At 52.1% G+C, this 12,614-nt stretch overlaps 1 protein-coding gene across 2 annotated transcripts in view; it reads right to left on the bottom strand.

Annotated features, from left to right (window-relative positions):
* The window catches only part of RGS9 (regulator of G protein signaling 9), a 69,264-nt gene extending 58,049 nt beyond the window's left edge, over positions 1-11,215 (bottom strand). For both annotated transcript variants that reach the window (XM_047080941.1, XM_047080942.1), the window contains exons 1-2: positions 11,159-11,215; positions 293-389 (exon numbers count right to left, since the gene is read on the bottom strand). In XM_047080941.1, coding sequence (XP_046936897.1) covers positions 293-389; positions 11,159-11,215 — 154 coding nt within the window. The remainder of the gene's footprint in view (positions 1-292; positions 390-11,158) is intronic.
* Positions 11,216-12,614: the final 1,399 nt, after the last annotated feature.

Genomic DNA, 12,614 nt, shown 5'->3' with positions numbered 1-12,614 from the left:
TCCGACCCCTTCCTCAGAAGGAGCCTGTGGTCCAGGAATCAGCAAACTTCCTCTAAAGGGCTGTACGTAGCTTCACTTCGGGGGGCCATAATTCAGTCTCTGCACAACTATGCAACTGTCACTGTGGCGTAAAAACAGCCAAAGATGAAACACAAGTAGGGACGTGGTTGCGTCCCAATAAAACTTTATGCGTAAACACAGGCCACGGGCTGAACTGGGACCTTGAGCTCTAGGCCGCCATTCCCTGCGTGCGGATGGTTCGAGGCCAAGACTAAGTCACAGGATACATTACCTGTCATGGCGTGAGGGACACTGGTGACTAGGACCTTCTGGTTCTGCACCCTGACCCCCGTCTCTGGGTTCTGCATGTCCTTCACCAGCGCTTCGATCTGCAAAACAGAACCCAAAAAGCTGGCTGACCGGAACCGTTTTTCTCACAGACACAAGCACCCTCGCCGGGTTGGGGAGCCCAGAGAAATGCGTTCTGACTGGAGACGCTGCGCAGGCCTAAGAGAGAAGGTGGCACTTAGCAGAAGAGGATTTTGACGGACAGAAAGTGAGGGGACGAGAAGAGCCGAGGCACAGGAGGACGACCTTGCCCGGGGTGAGAGAGGGACAGAAAACGGTGGCAGACGAAGCCGGAACGACAGGTGGGAGCCAGATCACAATGGGCCTCGAATGCCATTCCCGGAGCGGGCATTTTGCTCCAGCAGCGACTGCTGGAGAGGAGCGTCACCCAGCCCACGTTTGCGAAGTGTGGTCCACGGTGGACAGAAGAACACTGAAGCATGAAGAAGTTTGCCAGGGTGGACGCAAGTGGGGACATCCATTTGAAGCTACTGCAACGGTCCAGGCAAGAAATGGTGGGGCTCCCATGCTTGCCACTTCCGCCCCGTGGTCTCCTCTCAGGAGCGCAGCCAGGGTGAGTCTATCCGTTATTCTGGAAGATGTCCCTCCTCCGCTCAAAACCCTGCAAAGGCTATTCCACTCAGAGGCAATGGCAAAGTTCCCCTACTGCTCTAGTGGCCGGGACCCCTTCCCCCCTGACTTTTCTCCTCCCACTGCCCACCTGGCTGCCTCCCATCCAGCCACAATGGCCACCTTGCTGCTTTCTGGCCATGCCAAGAATATACCAGCCTCCTGCCCCGGGGCCTTTGCTCTGGCTAGTAACCACTCTTCCCAAGAACCTACGTAGCTCACTCGCTCACCACCTTCTTCAGCTAACGTTCTCGGGAGGCCTGAGAACATCCTACTTAATGCTACGACTTTGAACTCCACCCCTGGCATTGCTGACCTCCTACTCGCTTTTTCTATAGCACTCAGCTTCTAACCGAGGAAACTATCTACCTAGCGATTACATGGTTTATTGCATGATTCCCTTGATCCTAGAGAGTAAGTTCTTCAAGGGCAGTCTTCTGTCTGAGGCTGTATTATGACTGCATGGCATAGAGCCTGACATATAGGTGATACTCCATAAGCGACTGCTGCATGAGTTAATAAATAAATGAAGACAGCGGCAGGAAAGATAATAGGAAGGCGTGGCTTTTAGAGCCCTAGTTAACTCGAATGAACCGTACTTGCATGTGATTGACTTGTTCAGTGAGGGGGGCAAAGTCTGTAACTCCTGTGATCAGAGTTGCCAGTTACCTAAATAGAAAATGGAGAAAATGGAAAGGAAGGAGCACCTTCTGGAAGCAAACGCTTCTGCTTCGGAACGCTGACCGAGCTAGCCAGAGTGCAGGCAGGGGATGGGAAATGAATGCCTCAAGTTCGAAAGAGATAAAGGTCAGAGATAAGAATCAGTCGTGACTATCGAAGAGAGATTGAAACAAACAGAAACAGTGAACTGTCCGAGGAAGACTGAACCGCAGGAAGACAGACACGAGGACACCCCTGGTGGTCTTTAGAGTACTTTTTAAACTGTTATTGAAAAAAAAAAATAGTCTTCCACTTGAAAAAATTAAACGGAAGTAAAGTCAACTGAAAGGTATCCTTTAAAACAAACCGGATGGGTTGGCACAGTTTAGAAAAGGCAACCCGGAGGGATGGGCTACCTGGGCAAGGGGCATTAAAGAGGACACCTGCTGGGATGAGCACTGGGTGTTACAGGTAGGAGATGAATCACTAAATTCTACTCCTGAAATCATTATTGCACTATGTGATAACTAACTTGGATAAAAATTTTTAAAAAGTTTTAAATTAAAAAAGAATAAAGTGGAGCTATAGGAAAAAAAAAAAAAAAGACAACCCAGGTGTTTCTCTTGTCAATGTTTACGATGGGAATTGACAAAGCCCGTGCAGAGGTTTCCAGCGCCATGTTCCCCCAGGAAACCGCTTACTCATGAAGAAACCATGGATCCCAAGCCTGCCAGGTGCTTGCAAGGATCCATCGGTCGCTCAACAACCAGCCATGGTGGACTCAGGAAAACCAAAGATAAGGCGACGCGGCCCCTGAGCCCACGGAGTGCACTGTCTGGCACAAGGATAGTCATAGGACAACACGGGAAGTGTGATGGCAAAGGTGAGTTCCTGGGATCACGAGGACACAGTAGTGCCAGGAGGGATCAGCAGCGGGGACTCTCGGAGTGAGTCTTCAAAAGACGATAGGAACCAGGGATCAGAGAGGGTGGGGGAAATGGCGCGCCACGGCATTCCAGGCTCTGGGAGCAGCAGGAACAGGAGCATGAAATACGAAGGGAGGAACAAAGGTAGGAACACAGACCTTTCCTGTCCTTCTGTGGCCAGAAGCCTTCCCCCCCGCACACAGCCCGCTGTATCCTCATGAAGGGCTGCATCTCAAACCCAACCTGTCTGCATCCCAACTGCCACCCAAACCGAAACAGGTCACTGGTCCACCCGCTTCCCCTCCATTTCACTAACTTGGTTATATCATCGTCCTCCCGCTTTTTAATAAAATAACACTCCCCCACTCTGTGCAGCCCTTCACAATTACCTTTTAGACTCTGCCCAGTGCTTGCAGTGAGGGCAAAGGGAACCCGTGATTCTGGCAGCTTCGTGGGGTTTCATTTCTCTACCAACTGCAGGATTTCACTTAACCTCTCTGAACGTCCCTCCTGGACCATAAATGGGGACACTGATAGTATGTGCCCGAGTAATTGACACAGTTTTGTAATCTCTTAGCATCTCATTAAGTAATCACGCAAAAAATGCTTTACGAGGCCAGACAAATGTTATAGACTCGTAAAGATGTACAATAAGCATGAAGATATATACTTTATCAGGAGACGTGTGTGTTAGTGGTTATGGTTTGAATCGGTAACAGCAGCAGCTTTCATAGAATTAATGTATCTTTGAAACTCGGCACGCAGGGCTGTGTTCAGATGCCTGGGAATAAAAACCCTGCTCTACTTACCGTGCAAATGCTGGTATTTATCGAGCATTACTAAGCGCCCGGCACTGTGGGGGGTACAACGAGGCAGAAAACATACTCCAAGTCCGCGGAGGATTGGGAAGACACGTGTATAAAAATAAAAGGGTAACTAAGATAAATGCTAGAGACCTGGGTGCAAATCACTGCTCAATATACAAGCCAGGTCAACTGCTAAATTTCACTAAGACTCATTTTTCTGTAACCTAGAGATGACAATAATACAGAGACGACAAAAGTACCTATATCATCGGAGGGAGGTTGCAAAGATTACATGAGATTAAGCGCTTAAAGCACTTGGTATCATGCTATGCACAGAGTGTTCAGTAGACAGCAGTTGAAGGCTGAATTAGGCACCAAAAAATAGGCAAGGTGCTGACTGGAATAGGAAAAGAAATAGCCAGGAAAAGAAAAGGATAACTGAGAAGATCCCCCCCCACACACACACACACACAAACCATAGAGGGTGTATAGGAAGGGAGGGATGGCCTGAGAAGGCCCCAGGGTTCTCTACACAGGGAAGCGAAGAGATTGAACTTGGCCCCCTCTTGCACAGTTGGCGGGAATGCAAAATGGTGCCGCTGCAGTGGAAAACAGTAGGAAGGTTCCTCCAAAAATTAAAACTAGAATTCCCAGCAACCCCGCTTCCCGGTACACATTGAAAAGACTCGAAGCCAGGATCTCGAAGAGAGACTAGCACTGCCGGGATCGCTGCAGCATCGTTCCCGACGGCCAAGATGGGCCAAAGGCCTAAACGTCCATCAGCAAGTGAACAAGGCAAAGGGTGCCACAGACATACAATGGGACATTAGTCAGCCTTTACAAAGAAGGACACCCCGCAGTATCCCACGATAAGGATGCGCCCGGAGAACGCGTCGCTAGGCGAAGTAAGAGCCAGTCACGGAAAGACGGCATGGTCCCACTTATATGGGGTACCCAACAGGCAAGTTCATAGAATCAAAGAGTGGAATGGTGGTGCCAGGGGCTGGGGGAAGGGAGATGGGAGCTGGGTTGCCAACCGACAACTATCAAGTTTCAGTCAAGCAAGGTGCATAAGCTCTGGAGATCTGCTCTGCCGTATCGTGTCTATTAACAATAGACGGTTGTTAACTATGCTGTTTGTGCACTCAAATTTTAAGAGGGGAGTACTCCCGGTAAGTGTTCTTACCATAATAAAGTAAAACTTTTATTTTTTTTAAGCTTATTTCTTTATCTAGTGGGGGGAGGGAAGGGGTAGAAAAAGACGGAGAGAGAGAGAATCCCAAGCAGGCTCCGCGCCGTCAGCACAGAGCCCAACGCAGGGCTCGAACTCACCGCCCGTGAGATCATGACCTGAGCCGAGATCAAGGGTCGGACGCTTAGCCGACTGAGCCCCCCAGGCGCTCCCACAATAAAATAAAAATCTTAAAGGGAGAGTGATAGACAGAGATTGCACCCAGCTGCATCGGAGGTGAAGGGTCACACAAGGGAGCGGGACTGAGTGCGAGCTCCATCTGCCCAGACACTTTCTCGGCTCACGGATTGTTCCAGAACAGAAACGATCCGTTTCCGCTCCAGTCAGAGCTGCCATCCTTGGCCTTCTGCAGCATCAGGCTCTTGGCCACTGCCTAGAGCCTGCAGTCGTGAGGGAGCAAAGGGGTGAACCCAGCAGGGTGTTGGAGGGGCCGAGAGGAGGCCGCTTCTTCTGGACTTGGGGGACCCAGGAGCCGTGCGCTGCGGGGGTCACTCCTGCAGTTCTCAACCCACTGTGAGCCTCAGATTTATGTGCTACTCCAAGAAATGCCTGATTTTCTGGTGTGAGGGCTCAGGCCTCCCCTCTCTCACATTAGCTGCCAGATGAAACCCCATATTTATTCACAAAAAGTCTTAGACGGGGCACCTGGGTGGCACAGTTGGTTAAGCGTCCCAACTCTTGATCTCAGCTCAGGTCATGATCTCACGGTTCCTGGGCTGGAGCCCATGTCTGCACCATCACCACAGAGTCTCGTCAGGATTCTCTCTTTCTCTGCTCGTCTCTCACTCCTGCGTGTGCGCACTCTCTCTCTCTCTCTTGCAAAATAAATACACTTTTTTTTAAGTTTATTTATTTGCCCTGAGGGAGGGTAAGGGCAGAGAGAGAGGAAGAGAGAGAATCCCCAGCAGGCTCCGTGCAGATCAACACGGGGCCCGATCCCATGAACCGTGAGCTCACGACCTCAGCCGAAACCAACTCATAAGACCCCTTAAGACCTCACTCTTAACCAACTGAGCCATCCAGGTGCCCCTGAAAATAAGTAAACTTAAAAAAAAAAAAAAAAAAAACTCTTGCATGAGACAACAATGTTTCATAAGAACAGGGAGTCGAGATATTGGAGAAGAAATAGAAATTGCCTTATGAGTTAGAAATCGGATAGAAAGTCAGCAGATTGGATTCCTTCTCTTCGCATTAAAAAAAAAGGCTAGTTTTAAAGAGTTTGAAAATAATCTTCAGAGGAGGAATAATGAGAGTTATTTTAAAAACACAATGAGGGGAGTCACATTTCTTTCAGGCAGGCATGTCACCCGTCACAGAAAAGAAGGGCTGGTAGGAGGAGGGCACAGCACGTGAACCTCGAGAACATTCTGAGGGAGTTCAGGCTGCTGAAACTCCACTCGATTTGCCTCAGACTTTTCCTCATATAAATTCCTCAGAGGGGTCTCCCCAGTCCTCCAAGGAAACTCTTGAGAGACTCTGCTGTGGGCTGATTTGCGAACCCCGAAATTTGTATGTTGAAGCCCTAACTCCGAGTACCTCAGAAGGGGAGTGTACTTGGGGGACAGGGTCTTGAAGTGGTAAGTGAGGTAAAATGAGGTCGTTAGGGAGGCCCTAATCCAAGAGGGCTGTGTCCTTATGAGAAGAGGAAATTAGGGGTGCCTGGGTGGCTCAGTCGGTTGAGCGTCCGACTTCGGCTCAGGTCATGATCTCGCAGTTCATGAGTTCAAGCCCCGCGTCGGGCTCTGTGCTGACAGCTCAGAGCCTGGAGCTGTTTCGGATTCTGTGTCTCCTCTCTCTCTGACCCTCCCCTGCTCATGCTCTGTCTCTGTCTCAAAAATAAATAAAACATTAAAAAAAAATTTTTTTTAAATATGTTTTAAAATTTAAACTTTAGGGGCGCCTGGGTGGCTCAGTCAGTAAAGTGTCTGACTTCGGCTCAGGTCACGATCTCGCGGTTCGTGAGTTCCAGCCCCGTATCAGGCTGGCTTGCTGTTTGGGCAGAGCCTGCTTCAGATGGTCTGTCTTCCTCTCTCTGCCCCCCTCCCCCTCCTCTCTGTCAAAAAAAAAAAAAAAAATTTTTTTTAAAACAAGAAGAGGAGGAGATTAGGACATAGACACGTCCGGAGGGAAGACCACGGGAGGACACGGGGAGAAGGCGGCCGTCTGCAAGCCAAGGAGAGAGGCCTCAGAGGAAAACCAACCGTGTCCGCTCCTGGTCTGGGATTTCTAGCCCCCAGAGCCGTGAGGAAATAAATCTCCGTTGCCACAGAGCCCACGGCACTTTGTCACGGCAGCCCGAGCAAACTAGCAGACGCTGGGATCTAGCATCCACCCCGAGAGAAAAACCCCTTTGCGCATCGCGGAGGAGAGAGAATCCCGGTCGTTTCCAGGTTCTCCAGAGAGCGGGCGAGAAGCCCTTGCCTTTCAGCTCCAAACGGCTGCCAACTCTCACACCTCCCCCTGGTGTCCCGTGGGCGTCCCCCGGGGCTGAGGCACAGGCCAGCCCTCCCCACCTGCAAATGTCAAGGCCAACGCCCAGCCAGACTCCGCCACATCCCGTTCCCGGGCACAGACAAAGGCCGCACAGCCAGGCCGCGCTGGCACCCCCCGCCCGGTGACCCCGTGTCGGGGGACAGTGTCGGGGGCGGGAGGTGAGGGCGTGGGCCCCACGTTTCTTCTCTCAGGAGCCGTCGTGGTGCACTGTGACTGCCAGCGTGCCAGGGAACCCCGACATCACAGAGGAGCAGACACGACGGCTTTGACGCCCCGACATCCCACCCTCCACGCCCACGCCACTCCTCACATTAAGGAGCTGTCACTCACTGTGCAAGATCTCCGGGGCTGGAATTTTCCTTGAAGCCGGAGAAGGCTCCCAGGGGGATGATAATAATCAGTCCTTGTCTCTACAAAGACGGGCAAAATGAGCCAGAACCACGGGGTTGTTGTGCTAACAGACAAGAAGGGGCTCCTGCTAACACGCCTGGCCACACAGAGGCCTGCTGACCCCCGCCTTCTCACGCGGGGTCCCGCACACCCTCGCGAGCGCCACACCCTCATCGGTACTCAAATCCTGCTCTGCCCACGCTGGTCAACAGCCCAGGAAGCGGGCGCCTGGGGGGCTCAGTCAGTTAAGTGTCCGACTTCGGCTCAGGTCATGATCTCACGGTCCGTGGGTTCGAGCCCCGCGTCGGGCTCTGTGCTGATGCCTCAGAGCCTAGAGCCTGTTTCGGATTCTGTGTCTCCCTCTCTCTCTGCCCCTCCCCCGTTCATGCTCTGTCTCTCTCTGTCCCAAAAATAAATAAACGTTAAAAAAAAATTTTTTTTTAAAAAGAGTCAACACTTAACCAACTGAGCCACCTTAGCACCCCAATATCAATATATTTTAAGTGCAACCGGGATAGAAAAGCACTCAGACCCTCAAATCAGAATCGTCTTTCTAGACATAAACCGAGTGGTTTTAAAACAGCAAACAGCTTCTCGCTGAATGCAGAAAGCATCAAACTCCTCACGCCAAGTACAAAGCCCCCAGTTCTGGGCCCTCCTTTCCTGCCAGCTTTACCATCCGTCGACCTCCCGCTGTCCCGACCCCTGATGACCCCCCTATACCAATGTGACACTTCACACATCCGTGTTTTGTATCTGCCTAAAAACTCACTCATCTTCCCATCCTCCTGGCAAAGAAAACTAACTTCTTGTACCTCAGCTCGGTTGCAACCCCCTTTGTGAAACCTGGCCTGATTCCCCTCACCCCGGGCAGAACTGACCATCCCTCACATTGTGTGAGATATGTGTGTGTGTGTGTGTGTGTGTGTGTGTGTGTGTGTGCGCCTCTCTTTGTGTAGACAGATATAGAGATACATCTCCTCTAACAAAGTCTACCACGACCTTGAGAGCACTTCTCTTCTTATTTACGCATCCGGCTTTCTCTGGGAGACTCTAAGCTCCGGGAGGAAGGGGCCAAGTCTTAATCCCCCAAGCGTCCCCAGCACCTGGCACAGTGTAGCACATAAGTGCAGGATTATGTGTGCGTGTGTGGAGTGAAAGAGTGATACGAGCAAAACATACCATGCCCCACCCACACCTCCTAATATTTCTGTGTCTTCACTCCCTTCACAAGCAAAAGCAAGTGCCAGAAGCCACACCACAAAGCATAGCGTCTAACAGGAGGCTTCCCACGTGGCACCAGGAGAGTCAATCCCATGGTCTATCCCAAGGACAGCAGCACGCGTACTCGCTTGGGATGGCGATCCGGCGATCACAGAGGGGACGAGCCAACATTACAACAGGAGCCCATGGGTGTTGCAACCATGGGGAGCAGTGCACTGTGTCTCACACACACACACACACACACACACACACACACACACATACACACACACACACTTAGCATATGCCATTCCCTCTGCCTGCAACACCCTTCCTTGTCTTTCTCTCTTTCTAGAACTCCCATTTATCCTCTGGCTCTCAGCTCCACGTCCCCCATGCACTTAGGTCAGGCCTTCCCACAACCTCCACTCCACCCAAAGTTCATAGCGTCATATCACATTTGGGAACAGATGATGGTCAGTCCCGTATTTTTCCTGGTTCTTCCACCCAGTGGCTGTATGACTGGGGCAAGAAACCTCTCTGACCTTCAGTTTCCTTCTCTGCAAATGGTGATAACATCTGTCTTGTGGACCAGATGGGATAATGGGACACAGCATCCTTCATAAATATTCATTGACTATCTCACTGAATATCCACTGAGGGGTGAATGACACCACGCCCACGTCCACATTCCTTTGGTCTGGGTCTTTCTCCAGAAGACTGGGCATCTAGTTCAGCTGGTTAGGGTTTGAAATTGGCTCTAAGGAGCTCTGTGACCTGACTGAGGACCTCAGGATACACAGACAGACAGGGTCCCTTCCACAAGGCAAAGGGAAAGAGTGGTAAAAGAGGTGTGGGCAGAGTCTGGGGGACAGAGAAGGAAGTCCCTCCGCTCCAGGGGGGGTGGGGAGAACCGGCCTTCACCGAGGAAGGCTGGGAAGTTGGCAGGTGAGAAGGGGAGAAAGGGCTTTCCCAGGAGAGGAGCCTCGTGTCTGAAAGGGCACAGGGTTCCTAGAAAGGTGGGGGGGGGGGGTCATTGAGGCCGGAGCCCCACTGAGTACCATGGCCGCTCTGTTTTGTTTCCCTGGAGGGCAGGTGCAGAAGGCAGCTGGGAGGTAAAGAGAGGTGGGTCAGGGCAGGATCCCGAGGGGCTGGGCTGAGCAGATTGTACTTAACCCTGTGTGCATGGGAAGCCAACAGAGGGTTTTGGGCTGAGGGGATCAGCGTTGATTTAGGAAAGAAAATCAGTGTGCTTATGAAGCACAGGGTGGAGGTAGACAGACTGAGGGGGAGCAGGGGAGCTGGAAACCAAGATACCAGACGGAAGGCCAGGTAGAGAGAGGGAAATCTACCAGATAACAGTCATGATGGAAAAGAGTGTCCGAGATTCAGAAAACAGAATGTCTCCAGACAATTACTTTCTGGAAGAAGAAGACAGTCTAGGGAAAATCCTGGAAGATGATTTCTGGCTCTCAGAGATCAGACTTAGGAATTTACGCTTTGAGAAACTGGCGTCTGTCTGTTTCGTGGATGGTCCTCGCACCTCTAATTCCTGGAATATGCACATACGCTTCTTGAAGTAGGTGGACCACGTGTGACCAACTGTCCCCGGTGTGCCCGGGACCATCCAGGTTTTAGCGCTGAAAGTCCTGGTCCAATCAGGACAGTTGGTCCCTGCCTACACCAGTCTGCTGAGCTCCAAGGGCTCAAGGCAGAGTTCTTATTGTCACAAAGCATTGAGCTAATTCTACTCAACAAGATAAGCCTAAGAGGGTGTACACGCACTGCGAAAAATGGCTGTACGTGGGGATGAAGGGTGGGCAAGGGACCTGGGACCCAATCCTTTGCCGATCTCTTCTGACACTGGCTATCTCAAAAGCCCAGAGCAAAAGGAGCCAGTTCCACCCCAACACATCCCCCCACGGGGTACATGCCACATCCCAAGTGTCCTCAGGACGGGTCCCCTGTGCCTGGCCACTTGGTCAGAGAAAGCCTTTGCAGAGGAAGGGGGAAAGGTTCTGACTTCTACCGCCAGCACAGACAGACCCAAGATCCACAAATACACGTACTCGGGTGAGGAACCTTAGGACAGTATCGGGATTCTGTCTCAAATCTGACACAGCCTCCGCCGGACTGCCTTCTGGCACCCTTCTCTCCAGAGTAACAGGTTGTTGTCCAGCCTCCAACCGACCGTCGCCCCTGGCTTCAGATTCTCCGCTACAAACAGGTCACACGTAAACCTAACCATTATAGTCTTAAAACACACGCGTGCACACACACCCACACAGAGCAAATAAGTCATTTAATATCATCAAGCGGCACTAACGGACCGCAGGTGTGCCCTCCGCTCCCGGCCACACGCTCCGAGCCTCGCCAGCATCCCCGCGCTCACTTCCCAGAGTTGGGAGCCTGCGCACCTCCCGGGGCCCAGGGCACCGGAGCGCGCTCACCTTCTGGAGAAATGCCATCCTCGGCCTGTACTGTTGGCCTTGGTGTCGGATCGTCATCCTGGCCCCCGGGGGGATTCGGAACCGGAACACCGGCGGCCCGCAGGGGGTGGGTGGGGGAGCCCCCGGCGCAGGCGCCCGCGCGCCCCGCACCCGCCGCGGCGTCCGGGGGGAGGAGGGCGGCCCGGAGCGCGGGCCGGGGGCGGCTGCTGCCGGCGGCGCCCCTCTCCTCGGCCTCGGCTCCCGCCCCGGGAAAGCGGCTGGAATGCGCGCCGGCCAATCAGCGCGCCGCGCCGCGGGCTCATTAGCATGCGCCGCGCCGGCGCCCACCTGCCGCCAGGGGGCGGCGTCCGGCCCCCGCGGGACCCCGAGGAGCCTCAGGTGAGACCCGCGCGTCCGGGACCCGCCACCGGGAGGATCTGTCGCAGAGAGTGCGCCTTTCCACCCGGGGCAGAAGTGAGGTATGTGCAGAAGTGAGAGCAAGCAGCCTCACTAATGAGCGCGGTGGCATAAACGGTCTTTCGCCTCCCCGTTTTGCCGCTAGCCGGAGCAACGTTGGGCAAGTTTCTTAAACTCTAAGCCTCAATTTCCTTACCTGAAAAGGAAAAATGAGTGATGGGATAGTCATATCCAACAGACGGTTGTTGGATCCTTTAATGGGGAAATGTGTAACACGGTGCTTGGCCCTCAGCACTGTTTTAGCAGTATGTTTAGCAGTGTTTAGGAAAACAAATCATAAGGGGATTGGTAAGGTGGGGGGGGGGAGTAATAAAAGGAAGGTAGGAAGGGAGGGAGAGAGGAAGAAAGGAGAACAGAGAAAAACAGGAAAGCTGTGGTTGCTGCTGGGTCAGCTGCCTGATCCAAGCAAGTTATAATTTCCTTCTCTGGTCCTCAGTGTTTTCGTATCTAGAAAATTAAAAATGAGCCTCCTATGTAGTCAGCAAGAGTCTTCAAGTCTATAAAGCATCATTATTTTCATATTAGCTGGATGGAGACAGATTGGGGCAGATAAAATGTTTGAGTTGTAAGGGGCACCTGGGTGGTGGCTCAGTCGGTTAAGCATCTGACTTCGGCTCAGGTCATGATCTCATGGTTCGTGAGTTCGAGCCCTGCGTCCGGCTCTGTGCTGACAGCTCAGAGCCTGGAGCCTGCTTTCAGATTCTGTGTCTCCCTGTCTCTCTACTCCTCCCCTGCTCCTGGTCTGTTTCTCTCTCTGTGTCTCAAAAATAAATACACATTAAAAAAAAATGTTTGAGTTGGAAGAGAACAATAAGGGGCTTGGTTCAGGCAGGCACATCAATGACTATCCCTTTAAAGCTCTGGTTCTTATCCATATCTTTGGTCATACCTATAAGATACAAGCTATGGGCATTCTCTCAGGAAACATGTTCATGTGCACACACATGCACACACCTTCACACAACACTGACTCCACTTTGCAAACAATTTCAAGGGGTTC

The sequence above is a fragment of the Lynx rufus genome, unplaced genomic scaffold (assembly GCF_022079265.1).
Source record: "Lynx rufus isolate CCGP_SWC_20201006 ecotype Redwood Valley unplaced genomic scaffold, mLynRuf1.p SCAF_18, whole genome shotgun sequence".
Taxonomy (NCBI): Eukaryota; Metazoa; Chordata; class Mammalia; order Carnivora; family Felidae; genus Lynx; species Lynx rufus.
Note: the sequence above shows the minus strand (reverse complement) of the source record. Positions and strands in the feature narration are given on the sequence as shown.